Raw genomic sequence first — 16,647 nt, 5'->3', positions numbered from 1 at the left:
ATTAGTATAGGTTTATAGGTTATATTATGCGATTTATGAGTTCATTATATGAAAAACTTGATATATAGTTACAAGTGGCGGGCTACTATATCATATGAGTATATGGTTGGTAAGGCTCACTTTGTACGTGCAATTGATCATACTTTTTCGAGAAACTGCATCGATTGTTCATGAGTGGTCATGTTGGTGTAAATATGTGAATTTGCTTAAAAATTGCGGTAACTTAGGATAATGGTTCATTATGAAAGTGGTTACGGTTAGAGTGTGTATAGGTGTATAAGTTGGACTTTGGTTCATGAACTGGTATAGGTTCATCCCCTAAGGGTTTGAGTGGTGGTTGTTTAGGGATTATGGAGATGTATGGATTGTTCATTGGTTAAATCTAACATTGGGGGGTTTGAAAATTATTATTAAAGGGTAGAAATCCAACTTTTACCGTCCGTAAATAAATGGGTTTATTATGGTGATGTTTATTTTAGAAAGCTTCGACGTTTCGGCGTCTATTACTCACATAAGGAGTATAGTCTATATAATTATGAGAAGGTCTGTTGGATATTAATTTAAAGACGGAGTTTAATTCGTAAATGCCTTTGTAGCCACAGACACTTCATGTGGTACATTCGAGGAATCTATCTTTAAGGACTTTGGAGAGCTCTTTTGTATTTATATTAGGTCTGGATTTATTTTGCTGAATTCACTTATAGTGGACTTATGAGGAGTTTAATTATGAGAGTGATCTTTAGTTCCTTTTGTGTAGACCTTCTGTTGAATTTGGTTCTATTCTAAGATAAACTCTTCATCTTATAAAACTTCCACTCTATGGATGCCTTGAAATAGATTAACCCATGCTCGAGTCTTTACATCATAAACTGACAGGATAATTATTCTCGTGATGTTCGGCGTCTCTCACTACAACGATAAGACGCAGTTATACTCTTCAGGTTTGTGCTTTAGAGTCTATATAACCGAGTATATAGCACGTTGAAGATCGACAAAAAGAAGAGCCAGCTATCTCTCATCCAAATACTCTAACCTTGTGCGGAGATTTCCAATTCACTTCTACCAATATGCAAATGCTTGGGTTCTACGCCACTCAAACTAATAGTTTAAGAGTGAAAATTTAAACAAGTGTTTAAAAATAAAGAAAATCTTGAGTGATTGCTTTGTTCGGTTCGTAGTCAGATTCCTCGTGTTCGATTGATCGGGTAAGCTCTGGCATCCATGGAAATTATTGGCCGTATCAATCGGAATTTGCCATATATTACGGTTGTCATATTTTATATTAACGTATTCTGTAGATACTGATAAGCCACCTGTTTTGTTCTTCACAGATATGACGATATACTATGGACTCCAATCATGCGAAATTCGAACGCCGCAGAATTCAACCTCACCCGAGTCGGTTCAAAAACTGACTGCACTGTTTTAGCGCCACAATGTGTAAAATCTTGTTCTATTTGTGAGAGAATAATGCCGTCAATAACCTGCATATTCACCCGTTCGTTTTTTTCGGTAGTCTTTCTCCTTTTTTCTCATATTCGACCAAGTCGATTCCTGATTAATCGAGAAATGATAGTGGCCTCCGTGTGAGCAACCTGTAACATTCAGCCTAATATAGAGAGGATGGTGCGGGTTCACTGAAGTTAGCGAATCCTGTTCGGTAAGTAGTCCAGTATTGACCTATTCCAACTTCCACTGTTATAACAGGCGGATTCCTTCATGGTTTTGATTGGAATGGGACCGGATCGTTCGATGTCGTTACGAGGTTCCGATATCCTGCTTGGTTTCGTCAATCGATTTACTTCGATTGTTCAAGACCTGAAAATCAAATTTTCCTATATAAGTGATGATTTGAAGACCTCCGATTTGGTTCTGGTCCTTTTATTTCAGTTTCCTATTTTTCTATACACTAATTATGAGTTCGATTTAGGTACCGCCCAAACCCGGCCAAATATGAAGTCGTATGGTTTCATGTGTAATTTTTCCCCACTTTGGTTCAAGTAATCCTGTTGCGGTTTGTTCAGACAGGATCCCGTTTGGTTTAGATCGATTCACCTTTGATCAGTTGAATCCTTTGTGTCAGTTCAGATTAGATCTGGTTTCGGGTTCGATCGCGTTTTAAGTTCATTGTTTGGATCCACTTGGTCAAGTTGAGTCTGTTCGGTTTGGTTCAACAGGTATACGTTGTTTATGATCGATTTCACTTTGTTCAAGTCGAATTCTTGTGGTTTGTCAATGTCAACTAGTTTGTAGTTTGATTGGTTTCGTAATGTCTTTAATATTCAATTAGACTCATGATTAACTTGATCGCCTTAATAATACCGATTTGATTATCATCTATTTTGTTGACCGGGTCAATCTATCACAAGACGGCTGACATCGGTTAATTGAAACGAAACTGCGGGTCAAGCCTATCACGAAGACGCGACCCGTTTATGAACGAACGCCCCCGAGTCAAGCCTACCTCACGGAAAACATGGCGACCCGGTTTAATTAGCCGACCCGGTCCAAGCCTACAACGAGACGGGACCGGCCGTTTAATTAACCGAACCCGCGTCAAGCCTATCATCGAAGACGGCGACCCTTTTAATGATCGCGAACATCGGGTCCAAAGCGCTATCACGAAGGCGCGACCCCGCTTAACTGAACCGAACTCGGGGCAAGCCTATCACTGAAGACGGCGACGCCGATTAATTACGCGAACCCGAAGATCAAGCCTTATCACCAAACGCGACCGCGTTAATTAACCGAAACCCGGATCAAGCCTATCACGATACGGCGACCCGGTTTATATGATCCCGAACGGTTTGTGTTTTGCGTAATTTTGTATTTTGTGGTTGGTTTCGGGCAGCCTAATCACGTAAGATCGCGAACCCCGAGAAAAATATTTATTATCCCTTTTTTTTATTATTATTTTATTTTGTCGCTATCGGTTGGTTCCGATCCGAGTTCAACCGTGTCGAGCCTATCACGAAGACGGCCGCTCGTATGATCGTTAATCCAAATGAAGTAAGCGATCAAATGTCGAGACTTCCCGAAAGTTCGGAGCCTATCACGAAGACGAGCCGCTCAATCAATCCGACATCAAGGATCGTTCACGTCGCGTCGCTTGTGCGCAACACTTTCTTTTTGAAACATTTGAGGGAGATGAGTTTAATGAATAGCGCGCGCTATGAATGTAATTAACATTGAATTCAAATTTGATGCGTGTCAAACCTATCACGAAGACGTCTGTTGATAACTCGACATAAAATCGCGATTACATTTCGTTTTGGCCCGATGCAAACACCATCGCCACTCGTAAAAGAAAAAGAAAAGAGCTGCTAAATTGCCCTTTGCGCGCGTCTAAGTCGTCGTTGGTGTGTCATTGTCGAGGTCATCGCCGTTGTCAGAAGTCGTCGCGTCGTCGCCGCGCCGCCAGCAAAATAAGCTTGCCGAGCCTTTCTTCTTTCTTGTACCGGGTGGGGGTGTGCTCTGTACCACACCACACCCCCCGTCTGCCCCTCCTTGGTTGCTTGACGAGCGGCATGAGGGAGAAAGGGAGTGTTGTCTCGTTGTGCACACGTGAAAGAGAAACGAAAAATATATTATTTTTTTTTACCTTCTTTTTTTTTCTCATACACGTATTGTTATTCTCTTTCTCTTTTTTTTTTGTATCATCAACTTCTCTTTCCCACACTCTCCTTCTTAAAAAATATCTTTCTTTTAATTGTGATCTACGATTATAGGATCCAGAACGGCCGAAAAATTTTTTTTTTTTTTTTACCTCTCTTTTTTTCTTCACTGTTTATTCTCCTTTCCTCTTTTTTTTTTTTTGTTACTCAACTTCTTTTCCCTCCCTTCTCTGCTTAAACAAAAATCTTCTTTTTAAATTTGATCCCATTTAGATGTATATTATATGTTCTGGTCCCATGAACCATTTATTTTTTTATGAACGTAATTCACAAAAAATTCTCCAAAGGAAACTTATTATTCTTCACCTCCTATAAGGAATCAGCATTATTACAACAAGGAATTTTTTCTTATCTTCCATTTGTTTAATTTTTGATTCTTTCTTACTCTTTTTTCTTTTTTGTACTCTCGTTTTTCCTTTCTTCCTTTTTTCTTTTCCCTTTTATTTATATATATATTTTTTGAATTTCAAATGAAACTAGAATTCCGTATTCTAATATTATCCTCTCATTTTATTCTTATATAATATATATGTCACATGTCACCGCGCCTTTTTTTTTACTTAAACAAATGCCCCACACCTTTTTTTTGCGAGTTTAGAGATCGGATGAAAAAAAAGGTACAAAACTTCTAGCTTTATCTTCTTCTTTCTTTTTTCTTTTTTTTTTAAACCAGGTGGTTTTTTTGTTTTAACACGTTTTTTTGTTTTTTTTTTTTTTTACCCTGACGTCTCTTTCATACACTTTTTTTTTTTTTTTTTTTTTATTTTTTATTTTCTGACTAAAGCCCTCCTTTTTAATATACGTGGGCTTCTTGATTTTTTTTTTTTTTTTTTGCCTCTTAACGAATTACCCTTCATTTTTTTTCTTCTTCTTTTTTTTTTTTTTTTTATTAGACATATGACAGGCACTTATGAATTTTATGCATATGCCCAAGCTACTATATTCCGCGCACGTTCTCTTGCCGACAGTAGCCCTAAAATTTTCTATGAAGGGATCCCGCTGAACCGGTGGGCAGTTGTACGTCCTTTTGCGATGGCAAGTTTTACTCAACGATATTTCACAGATGCTAGATCGGACAATGCTATATTACCAGAGCCCGTGGGAGATAAAAGTGGGGCAGAAGATATACATTGCTTGGGCCTTCGCATCCTACAAGGACGACCAAGTTGGCGAGGCTTTAAGACGTTGGGAGACCGGACAGCTTTGGACGGCCTTGTAGAATGGAGAGATGACGTCATTCGGCGATTTGAAGGTCCGTTACATTTGTCTGGTATTTTAGGAGGAATCATCGCCTTCAGGGGCAGGTATGAATTAGATTCACGCATATTCAAGGGTTTGATAGAGGCTTGGTGTCTTGAAACAAATACTTTTCATTTTCCATATGGTGAGATTGGTATTTCTCTTTGGGACATTAAGATATTAGGTGGTATTCCTATTCTTGGGGATATGTACGAAGAGTTTGTCCCAAGGAATTGTGACCTTGATATGTATGATTCTAACCTCACTTCACTGCTCGTGGTATATGAGTGGCTTGTTGCCAAGAATCAAGGAGGCGTTGTGTACTACAATCAATGGGTCAACTTCTGGTACCAAGGTGATATTTCATCTTCTTCTAAAGCCAGGTTACGTTACATTACTGATGATGAGCGTTACTCTGGTCCACCAATCAAGGATGATGGTTATCTAGCAGCTTTCTTAGCACTATGGCTTTGCAAGTTCATTATGCCTTCGGGTGAAAGAAATATAATCCGCCCAGAAGTTTTTGTTATGGCATCCAAACTAGGTAAAGGTACCAAAATTGCCTTGGCTCCTGCTATATTATGCGCAATCCAAGTTGCATTGTGTCAAATGTCTTCTGACCCACAAGGGCCATCGCACTCCAGTTGTCGCTTCCCCATTCACTTTTTGGCGGCGTGGGTTCATTCTCACTTTCGGGGAACTTGCATTCGTGAGAAGATCGATCAGGTAATCCTAAAAACGTTAAAACACACTTGAGTCTCGAAAATGTTGCGATTTAAGGATGCTAAGATTACTTCTTATAATTCGAGAAAGCCGCAGCATGATGCAAGAAGATCTAGGGTGAATTTATGGCAACAGGAGAAATTCGTGTGGCGTCCATTCCCATTTGCTCTTTCCAGGGAGGGTTGGGTTCATGAAATAATCGATTTGTCGAGGATGACGGAGTTCCCTGATAATGTCAAAGAGTATCTAATGTCTATTCGCCATAGTGTTATACCACTTCGTATGGGAAATATATTTCACGCACAATCTTACAATCCTCACAGGTTTGCTCGTCAATTTGGTTTTGATCAGCACTATGTTAGGGATACTGATAACATAGCTGGAATTGCTGCTTCAGCCGGTGTGTTGATGGGGTATTGGTCACATTTTACAAGAGTTTGCCATTTTACTAGATTCTTTATTCCAGATGCCAATAGCGTTGGAAAGCCAACACGTTTGTATGCTTTTTGGTGGAGGAGTGTGTTGTAACCTTATTTTTCATCCGGGATTGATTCTTTAGTAGAGCGTGAACTAAACCCGAAGAAAGCATGCAAGCCCATTATTTACAAGACAATTTCTAGGTCTTCACCTAGGGAGCCTCAAAGTGGTGCTCGTGAGATAAGTCCATTTGCTCATACAGCTAAGCAAAATCTCTTGGCAGAATCGGCTCATCATTCTCTCCAGCAGATGCAAGAGGTTTCGGACGTTCCTAATTCATTTTTGCTCGTGCATAATCGATTCGAACCCAATATAGTAATCGATCAGATTGCTGCCAAGAGAGGACTTCCCGAAGACTTGAGCCGCAGGGATCTGAAAAGACCCTGAGTTGATGCCTCAATGGCTACGACGAGCGTTACAAGAGAAAAAGGTAAGCACTTATATGCATTGTCTTTTCTTCTTTTTTTTTCTCTTTTTTTCTTATTTATTTATACCTCTCCTTTTTCTTTTTTTTTTTCTTTTTTAAGCATCTCAAATGCATACAAAGTGGATTCCTGAGGAGAAACTGCCGTCACCAACACCCTCTAGAGGTATCCAACCTTCCCTTTTTTTTTCACTCCTTTTTTTTTTTTTTTTTTTTTTTTTTTTTTTTTGCAGACCATCTTAACGAGAATACTTATTCTCCCATGATTGGCAACGAAGTAGAGCCTCCTCCAGTTCTTACTTCTTTCGACGAGGGTAGTGAGCCTTTCTTCTTTGTCCTCTTTTTTTTATTTTTATTTATTTATTTTTATCTTGCTGATTCACCTATGTTTGCTTACGTAGGTCATGACCGTAATCCTTTGATTGATGCAAAGATTATCGTGGCAGATCCTCACAACATTGCTTCCCCACGAGGTGCCTCCTTTTTTTTTCTTTTTTTTTTCTTTTTTTTTTTTATGAATGCCTTAAAATATGGGCAGGTCTCCTAACTACCTTTTTTTGTTTGCAGAGATCGAAGACAGTATCCCTTCTCGATATAACCCTGAAGTCGATTATGAAAATATGGGCATGTCTCCTAACTACCTTTTTATGAATGCCTTAAAATATGGGCAGGTCTCCTATCATTTTTTTTTTATTAAACAGGGGTTTACCCTATTTGAGGAGGGGATACAATGTAAGAAGAAGAAGTATTGCTCGTCTCTACTCAAAAGGAGCAATGCGCCAGGTTCAGCAGCTACAGGAGAAAAAGATGTAGTATCAAAAGTTGAACAGTCAATCTAAACCCATTCAACTACAGGAGAAAGCCTCATCTTATAGCCATCAATTTTGGTTTGCAATATCTAAAAGGCAAACTTGAGGCAAGGAATCTTTCTCCCCAACAGTAATACACTTCAGCTCTCAACCTAGTGTCTTAGATTGCCCCCTACGACATGTCAATCAACCATTCGCTACATCACAATCCTTAGCAATAGTTACCAACAGCATGGTTCGGCCCGAGGAAGGCACAACGACTCAGCACCGTCATGAATTACAAGCCTATAATGAGTGGCTTGACAAAGATTGAAGCACACACTATACGATGTTGAGCTGTATGCACGATGACTTGATCAAGGAATTTGAGAATTTTAAGATTGCAAAGAGTCAGATTGTAATTAGATTTACGACTACTAATGATACAATCGTAGATCCTTTTACCAAACCCTTTATTAGAGATGTTTTTCATAGACATGTTGGAGGATTGGGTTTGTGCAGGATTTGACCCTCATATATCTTGTATTGACATTTTGATAATAAATATATTTATTTTCGTTCTTTATTCATACATTTTTTAAAAAAATTTGAATTAGTGCACCATATCCTTATTTTATGAGGATGAATGTCACCAAGCCCTTGATCAACCTTCTCACACGGGTGATCGCTCTGCCGCTAGGAGAGCGTGATCGATCTGCAGCTAGGAGAGCGAGCAGGATGAGACAGATAAGATCACATAAATGCAACTAGTAATGCAGGTGATCCACTTCGCACTAAATGAGCAAGCACGTGTTTCAATCATGAATGTTGCCTTAGATGAGCTAAGATGAGACTTTATGGAATCAATTATAGATATAGTCCACAACTCTACTTGGCCTATATGAAGCCGAATGTAAAGAAGGCACTATGTGGGTGACTGTCTTGAGATTTGTTGTTTTGAATTGCAACAGAACCGACATCCGCATGGTGTTTTGAGCGTAACATGTCCTTAGAGGAAGCTCCACCATAGTATACGTTCATACCATATGTGCAAGATCAATCACTAGTTTTAGAGAGTGACAAAACTGATCCCTTTTTCATCACTATGTGAACTTTGCGTACCCTTTGGGACTTAGAACCATATCATGAGGTGGATACTTGGCGATGTTACTTTAGTATGATATCCAAGAGCTATGATTGATTCGGTCCAGCGGAACATGTCTAGGAAAGCAGTCATGTTGAAATAGATTGGCAAGGGGCGTCTGACGAAAAATCATTTGACAACACACCTATGATTTGTAACTCATAGCCTAGGCGATTATATTGATATTTGTTGTCAATGTAATCATGAATGCAAATGCTTTGATAAAAGAGATCTAGCTTGCTCGATTATAGGGATTAGAGATGCTATGATCTGGTGTAGTTTAGTGATTTGGGGTATAGCCGAGATTTGGAGTTGTAGTGTTATGTTAGTTAGATGGTGGTTTAATATAACACTCTTCACTTTTGATTCTTCTCGTTATTGATCGCACCAACCATTTCCCGTATGAAGAGTAGAACGAGATGAGAATATATTTGAATTAGAATATTGAAATAAGCACCAAGTGTGTACGAGTGGGAGATGGTAGAATTCATCCATATTGGACTTATCTAAAATATTACTAGTCCACATGGGATCAAGAATAAATCCAAAAAGATAAATCCTATTCTATTTTAAATCCCTATCTGTGTGAGATTCAGTTAGAATAGGATTAGAATTAACATCTCTCCTATGGCCTATAAATACATGAGGGATTAGCCATAAAAAGACACAAGAAAAAATAAGAATAATCTCTCCACCGAAATTCTCTCTTTTCGGTTCACTCTAGGGCACCATCAGAAACCCTTGGGATCCGGGCGGTGTGCTGTGATCGACTCTAGTAGCCGGATTGTGACGAGAAAGAACAATTCTGAAGACAAAATATCGTGAGATCAACACAGATTCTAGGCAGATCAAGGAGTTCATAAAACAAGATGAGATCAGATTCTAGTAATTGCAACGTTAATTCTGCAGTCAAAAAATATGTAAAAATCTATGTGATTTTTCATCTTGATTTGGCTATTAATTTTCCAACCAGTCCTATTTAATAACAAACTACAAAATAGCCATTAATATGGGTTCTTCTGCCGACGCCAAGCAACACTTTATGGGAACTACATCTTGTGATAGATCTAGGCATTTTTTTACTCACAACCTATGCAAATTAATTTCGATGGTCAAGTTGATCTCCATATTGTGACAAAACACATTGAGATCAATTGTTATTCAAATTGTTAGAAGATTCATACTGGACAATCGGTCATCCAAGACAAGATGTTAGGACTAAATCAGAAGTTGCCGATGCATTCTCAAAACCTCTTGGGTGAGCAATATTTGCTGCAATAGCTTGCAAGCTAGGGGTTTTAGATTCTCCACCCTCTAGCTTGAGGGGTGACATAAAGGAAAAATAAACAACAGATAAGATAAAAGCTAAAATAAACTAAACTAAGCTATAAATGACACCTTGTACAATGAAATTGAGTGTCAATACTACATCCCGTCGGCACCCAGAGCAAATCCATACTTGTGTGTGTAATGCTAGACTGGTACAGAAGAGAATTATAGTTATCACTATAAAAGTATTAAAAACTATAGTTTATCTCACATTCAGCTTGATTTTATGAGTTCCCAGTGTACTCACATTGTCGGCTTAGGCAAGGTTAGAAAGATCCAAAATCATTAGGCACTAAACTCGATTTCAACAAAAAATAATCCAAATTTTCCTTAAACATAAGCAATTGAAACTATAACCAATTCAATGAATCGAAGTACGAAACGTAACGCAAAAACCAAAGGGAGCAGAGATCCCAAACCCTAGAACGAAAGCTCCGGTGCCAAGGCGGAAGGGCAAGGCGAGCGAGGCGGCGAGGATATCAAGGAGCTTGTCAGGGCGCACTGAGAACCGCTTCGGCCGCGGCGGCTGGAACCCGGGAGGAGGAGAGATCGTTAGGGTTTCCGAGCTCGTGGAGAGAGAGGAGGACGAAGACGGGGAGGAGCTCTCCCCGAGTTCGGCCGAAACCCTAGATCGGTGATTGGATGGAACTCTGCGGGAGTGGAGCGGCGGCCGGAGGTAGAGTTGGGGGCGAAAGGGGACGAGGGTTCCGGCCATCGTAGGCGAGGTGAGAGAGAGAGAGAGGTGGGAAGAGTGAGCGGTTTTAAATGGCGCGAAAGAGATGAGGCGAGAGAAAGCAAATGTTATCGGGGGCTTTTTATTTTTGCATCTAGCACCCTAGAAAATTTTATTTTAAAAATAGACCCAACAAATTTATATTTACACTTTTGACCCTGACTCTGCCACACAGACGTCACGTTAGCGCCACGCCAGCGGGGCTAAACTAGGGTGTTAAGTTGAATACGGTAAACCATTCACCGTATCCAAACACGGTAAATGATTTACCGTGTCTAGAAAAAATACAAATATATGTATTTTTCATAATTTAAATATTGAAAAGAGGAATAGGGAGTATGGATGTTAATAGGTATGGATACCCGAAATATTATCCGAACCCAAACCCAAATAAATTATTTATATACATAATTTATTTTTATTTATTTATACAATATATAATATTTTTAATAATTTTTATCTCTTAGATCTTCATCCAACGGTATGGATTTTTAAAACCCGCCGAGTTCAGGTCCAAGTTCGGGTTTCGGATTTTTGGTCGCGTATGGATATGGGTATGGATTTTTAAAACCCGCTGGGTTCGGATCCGGATTCGAGTTTTAATTTGATTTTCGGATTCGGTTTCGGATTTTTGAAAACCCAATCCAAACTCGACCCGTTAACATCCCTAATAGGGAGAATATAAGTACGGAATACTGTGAACACCGTGTTTGAACACGGTGAATGATTCACCGTGTCTAGAAAAAATATATGTATTACGAAAAATATAAAATATTAAAAAAGAGAAGAAAAGTCATATAAATATAAAACACAGTGAACCATTCACCGTGTTTGAACACGATAAATGATTCACCGTATTCAACTTGCCAAGCAGGCTCCAGCTCGCCCACATGGTGCTTGCGTGGTGCCTACGTGGTAGAGGTAGGATTATTTTTGCAATTATAAATTTATTAGGACTAGTTTTAAAATAAAATTTTTTCAGCGGGCCATTTGCAAAAAAAGCTCGTTATCGGTGGAAATTTTTTTTAAAAAAATTATCCTACAAAATTTTCTAATTAGGTAAATAAGCCTACGAAAAAATATTTAAAAAATTAATCCTCTTGTGCCATATAGTAGTCATATTAAAATTTTTTCATAGAGACGGTGAATTATTTACCGTCTTTATTATCTGAATTTTTCACAAAGACAATAAATCATTCACTGTCTTTCCCTTATTTATTATTTTCACTACGCTACAAATTATTTTTGGTGGTACTATTTTAGTGGCTCTTATATAAAAAGTCGGTAAAATTTAATTATTGGTGGTACTTTTAAATAACTGCCCTTAATAAATTAATTATTGAACCTATTTTAATTTTTTTAGAAGCTGTACGGTCACATTATATATTCACAAAAAACTACCGTCAGGTTCTAGACACACGGTTTTTTTTTTGGTTCGCGCCTAAGTAGAAAAGGGCCTGTTTGGGTTCTAGACACACGGTTTTTTTTTTTGTTCACGCCTAAGTAGAAAAGGGCCTATTTGAAAAACCCTTGCGCTTAGGTCTTCGAAAAATCTCTTCACCTCCATCGTAGCCCCAGACATTTTCTCCGCCCCTTCTTCCTAGGAGATCCCCGCATCGCTCCGCAACACTACTGTGTTTCCCTCCCTCGTCTGCCTCGCCCTCGCGTTTAACTCCCTCTCCGGCCCCGTCCCCTCCGTAAAAGGGACGAAGCTAGGATTTAATCACAAGAAGGGCCAAAATATACACAAATGCAGATAAATAAGATTTTAACTAAAATTTTTAATAAAAAAATTTAGTGATTAGATAATTAATATCAAAAAATATTAAATTTATTTTTTTAATTTACATTCGCTTAACTTCTAATTATTTTATTTGCATTATTCCATTCAAATAACTTAAGAATTTTACTAGTAATTTAGTTAGAATTTAATTTTTTAAATTTTTATTAATAAATAATAATAACCAATAACTAATATCTAACAGAGTTATTAAATTTAGCATATTATTTTATTTAGTTACATAAATTAGCTTATAAAAAAAAATAGAAAGTTAAGAATGTATAAATAAAATATTTAAAGTTGAAAGGACTTATTTTAAAGTGCACAATAACTAAGAGGTTTTAGTATATTTTCACATATAAAACACATAAGAAGAGAGAGCACTATACTAGCAGTAAAAATTTTTTACAAGATAGGCTCATATATTTTAAAAACTAACTAAAAATTTATAAGCTACCAAAAGACTATAAAGTAAATATTGAAAAGTTGAGGGGGGGCCATCACCCCTTTGGGTCTATACATGGCTCCATCCCTCCCTTTGCCTTCGCCACTACTCGCCAAAATATTCCCCTCCTCATCATCCAGCACAACCGCTTCCGTTGCGGCCTGGGAAGATCAGATCCTTCGCCCCTCTGTTGATTCTCTACATTTTTCCTAAATCTCATATATAATCCTAACAATCACTTAAAAATTTCAACAAACTGCATATAATCTTAACAACCTAAAAAATCTTTATAATCTATCTATATAATCCTAACAATTAAATTAAAATTCTAATAATCATTCTAATAATCCACATACAATCCTAACAATCTCACTTTTTTTCTATTTTTCATATATAATCCTAACAACCATATAAAATATTTCAACAAATCACATACAATTTTAACAACTTAAGAAATCCAAACAAACAATTTTCTAGAATGCAGTGAATAATCTCACTGCTTTAATAGAAAATTATGAAGATGGTGAATCGTTTGCCACTTCTTAAAGACGGTAAATGATTCACCGAAGACGGTAAATGATTCACCGCTTTCAAAGAAAATTTCACCCCAGCGCGGACTAGCTAAAAGAAGGGTTATTTCACCAAATATTTTTTCAATAAGATCATTTAGCCAATTATAATATTCTTTAGGGTTATTTTGAAAAAAGTCTATCATCAGTTCCAACCATCGAATTCTAGCCTCCACTGTTGATATTCATGTAAACTCGCACGGAAAGTCGCTGAAATCACCATTTTGCCCACAAAGGTGCCCAAAAGATGCCAATCATCTATGTTGGAATTAAAGATTAGTAAAAATTTACAAATTGGATAACCACCGTATCCACAAATTGAAATCAAATTGTATTGCTTATTTTACTAGTATCCTTGGATTGTCAATGTAAATAGAAATCTCAAAAAGTAGAAAGAGGAGAAGGAAAAAATCCCTATTTTCTCATAGGTATAAAATTCAAGATAAAAGGATCATATTTATAAATTATCGAGATGCCTTAAAATATTTTGATTCTCACATAGAGATTAGAATTGGAATATCCAATATTTATTGGGAGATACGTTTCTTAACTAATAAGTAATATATAAATTTATCCTTATCCTTAACTTATCCTAAGTCCAAATTCATATCTTACATAGATCGGATTAATGTGGACACACCTCATGATAAAAATCTCCCATTTGGCCACATTGGTCAATTTTCTCTCATACATTTTACTCTTCATATGGATAATAGAGCGTGCGACCTGAAGTGCTATATTAAGTCATCACCCAACTAAGCATATTACTGACTAAATTCGTCTATACCCTATATATTTCAACACATATTGGATCAAGCATCACAAATCCCTCTCCTGTAATTATAAGGCTTGACTCCACAATTATTTCTCGTACTCACAATTATCTCAAATAATATAACCGAGATAGCCATCCAAACAATGAGTCATAAGAGTTACGTGGTATGTTATTGAAACATCATTCTCAACCTCTCACGTTATTTTGTATCGATTCAAGCACTTTACTAAACATACTCCGCGAGATCATTTTTTTTTATAACCCTAAGATACACGCTAAGTTAGTTTGGCATTGACGGATTTCAAGTTTGATGCATGGATTTCGAGAAAACTAATGATACATATATTATATGTATTTGTGCGTCGTTTTGCCATTTGGTGAGAGGACGGGTTTCGCCACGAATCTGCGACCAAACCAGGCAAAACAAAATTGTGATATTGTTGTCTCTGTCGTGCTGATCGCAGTGGTGCGATCCGTTCGCAAATCTGATGGACGGATCTCCTGATATCGCGCGTTGATCGAGGAGGGGTCTTAGATGACAAACCTGTATTTTTGCAAAAAGCTCTACATTCTATGTACCGTTTAGCATGAAATCGAATGTGGAGGTGTATTCGCACGTTTTACTTGTGCGGTGAGGGACTTAGTAAGGAAGCCTGAGTTTCGGGAACTTTCGCGCAAAATTACACCTTGTATATATGTTTGCACAAGGGTTTCTTCATGCTAACCCTAACCCTAGCCCTAGCTGCGACCCTAGCCGCCTCCTTTGCTTCCCCCTGCCCTAGCCGCGTGCACCCTGGTCGCCGGCGCACGCCTCCGGCTGCCGAAACATCCACATTATCATCTTTGTCCACCTTTTTCTCCACCAACCCTACCACCTCCGCCGTGGACCACTAAGGGGGGGATCTATACCCTCGGGCCCCCTCTGGCAGTGACCCCTGGAGCCCTGGCGAGCTCCTCGGCCGGCTGCAGCCCTCCCCGTGCGCCGCCGTTGCCGCCTGGGCACCCCGCGGCCAGCCTCGGTCAGCTCGGGCCGAGCTCAAGTTAGCTCGTGGCCCGCGAGCTACCGCTGCTCTAAATCAGCTGCGCCGTTGTCCCTTGGTCTCCGGCGACCCCCGGGCGCCATCGCCGCCGTTCCCGTTGGCCGCCGCCGCCGCCCTAGCTCCGTGCGGCCGCCCCACTTTAGCTCGGGCCAAAGCCAAGCTATTCTCCAAACCGAGCGCCGCCGCCGCCTGGGATTGGCCGCGCCGCTTCCCTCCAGCCTCCGGTAGTCCTCCGCCGGAAGGCGCGAGCCCCGGCCCCCCTCACATCGACAGCACCAGTCGGCAACCGGCGAGCCCGCCGCAGAGTCGCCGCCGGCTATGCCCTAGCCCCCTCTGCCCGGTGAGCCCTATTTAATGCTGTTTGTGCATAGTCCAAGTATGTGCTTGCTTTTTTCCGAAGTTGTCCTAATGCCTCCGGAGGTGAGCACGATGATCGCTGGTCAATGCTGATCACAGTTCTTACCTTACTTTGGATCAACGGATGCCGGATCGGCTTTTTTGGCGCGGTTTACTCCGAGTGCGAGTTGTTCGCTGAAAGTTTGGGTCGCTCCCGCGCCTCCCACAGTGAGCCGTTGTGCTCCGGATAGTAAGCACGGCCTCCGGCACATCAAGACCTATTTGTACGTGTCTCAGCGGACCTCGGAAGTCTTCGGTTTGCGTTAACGAGCCACAAATCACCTGATTTACATAAATGATAGGATTTTATGTAAATATAGGGACTTTTATGCAATTATGCATTTTCTGGCTACTGTGGGCATTACGTATGTGTATTGGTGACCTCTTAGCCTTTGCGGAAATTGGTGGTCGATTTCGATGCGTTTTTCGGCAAAATTCGCCGGCGGAACGCGGTTTCGATTCGGATTTCTTCTGACGTCGTGTGTTTGCCCTGAGCTTTGAAAGTTTTGAGGAGCCCAAGGATCTATCTAGATTGTATCTATCACCTAGAGGGGGATGAATAGGTGAAATAGCCAAAAACCACAAATCTCAATGCGATAAAAATAAATGCGAAAAATAAAAATCACACCGAGATTTACGTGGGAAAACTCCAACTTGGAGAAAAACCCACGGGATCAACACGCGAAAAAATAATTCACTAAGAGAAAAGATTACAAGGTGATTACCGACTCCACGGACTCAACCTCTCTTAACCTCCTATGAATCTCGCGCAATCCTGCGGGTTGTCCACGCCCTCACGTTCGAATCCACGAACGCCTCCACTTCGAATCCACGAAGCTTCAATCACGCCGAATCCACGACGCCACTCGAATCCACGAGCCCACGATCCGAATCCACGAACCGCCTTCGTTCACGCCGAATCCACGACGCCGTTCATGAAGAGCATCATGATTATGGTGATCCTTCGCTTAGAGTATCGATGAAAACCAGAGAAGCGAACTCCAAGGGAAGCGGAGATCAAATCGACATATTGATATCAAAATCCAAAATCTTGATTTGACCTAAAAGAGGTTTTTTTGTAGAAAATAGGTTTTAAATGAAATCCGAGCCT

The 16,647-nt window shown here is 39.6% G+C and overlaps 1 protein-coding gene and 1 long non-coding RNA gene across 4 annotated transcripts in view; both read right to left on the bottom strand.

Moving 5' to 3' along the window:
- Nucleotides 1-10,583, bottom strand: part of LOC109710510 — a 41,322-nt gene extending 30,739 nt beyond the window's left edge. For 2 of the 3 annotated variants that reach the window (XR_002216372.1, XM_020233145.1), the window contains exon 1: nt 10,218-10,583. Coding sequence is in view for 2 of the 3 variants with exons in the window: in XM_020233145.1 (XP_020088734.1) it covers nt 10,218-10,513 (296 nt within the window). In the remaining variant the exon portion in view is untranslated. The remainder of the gene's footprint in view (nt 1-10,217) is intronic. The other variant, XM_020233144.1, reaches the window with a different exon arrangement.
- On the bottom strand, nt 4,546-10,205 carry LOC109710513. Its single transcript, XR_002216377.1, has 2 exons — nt 9,868-10,205; nt 4,546-9,274 (listed from the first exon to the last, which is right to left on the bottom strand). It is a non-coding gene; the product is annotated as an uncharacterized LOC109710513 (long non-coding RNA).

The sequence above is a fragment of the Ananas comosus genome, linkage group 5 (genome assembly GCF_001540865.1).
Source record: "Ananas comosus cultivar F153 linkage group 5, ASM154086v1, whole genome shotgun sequence".
Taxonomy (NCBI): domain Eukaryota; kingdom Viridiplantae; phylum Streptophyta; class Magnoliopsida; order Poales; family Bromeliaceae; genus Ananas; species Ananas comosus.
The sequence above is the reverse complement of the archived record's forward strand: the minus strand, read 5'-3'. Positions and strand labels throughout refer to the sequence as shown.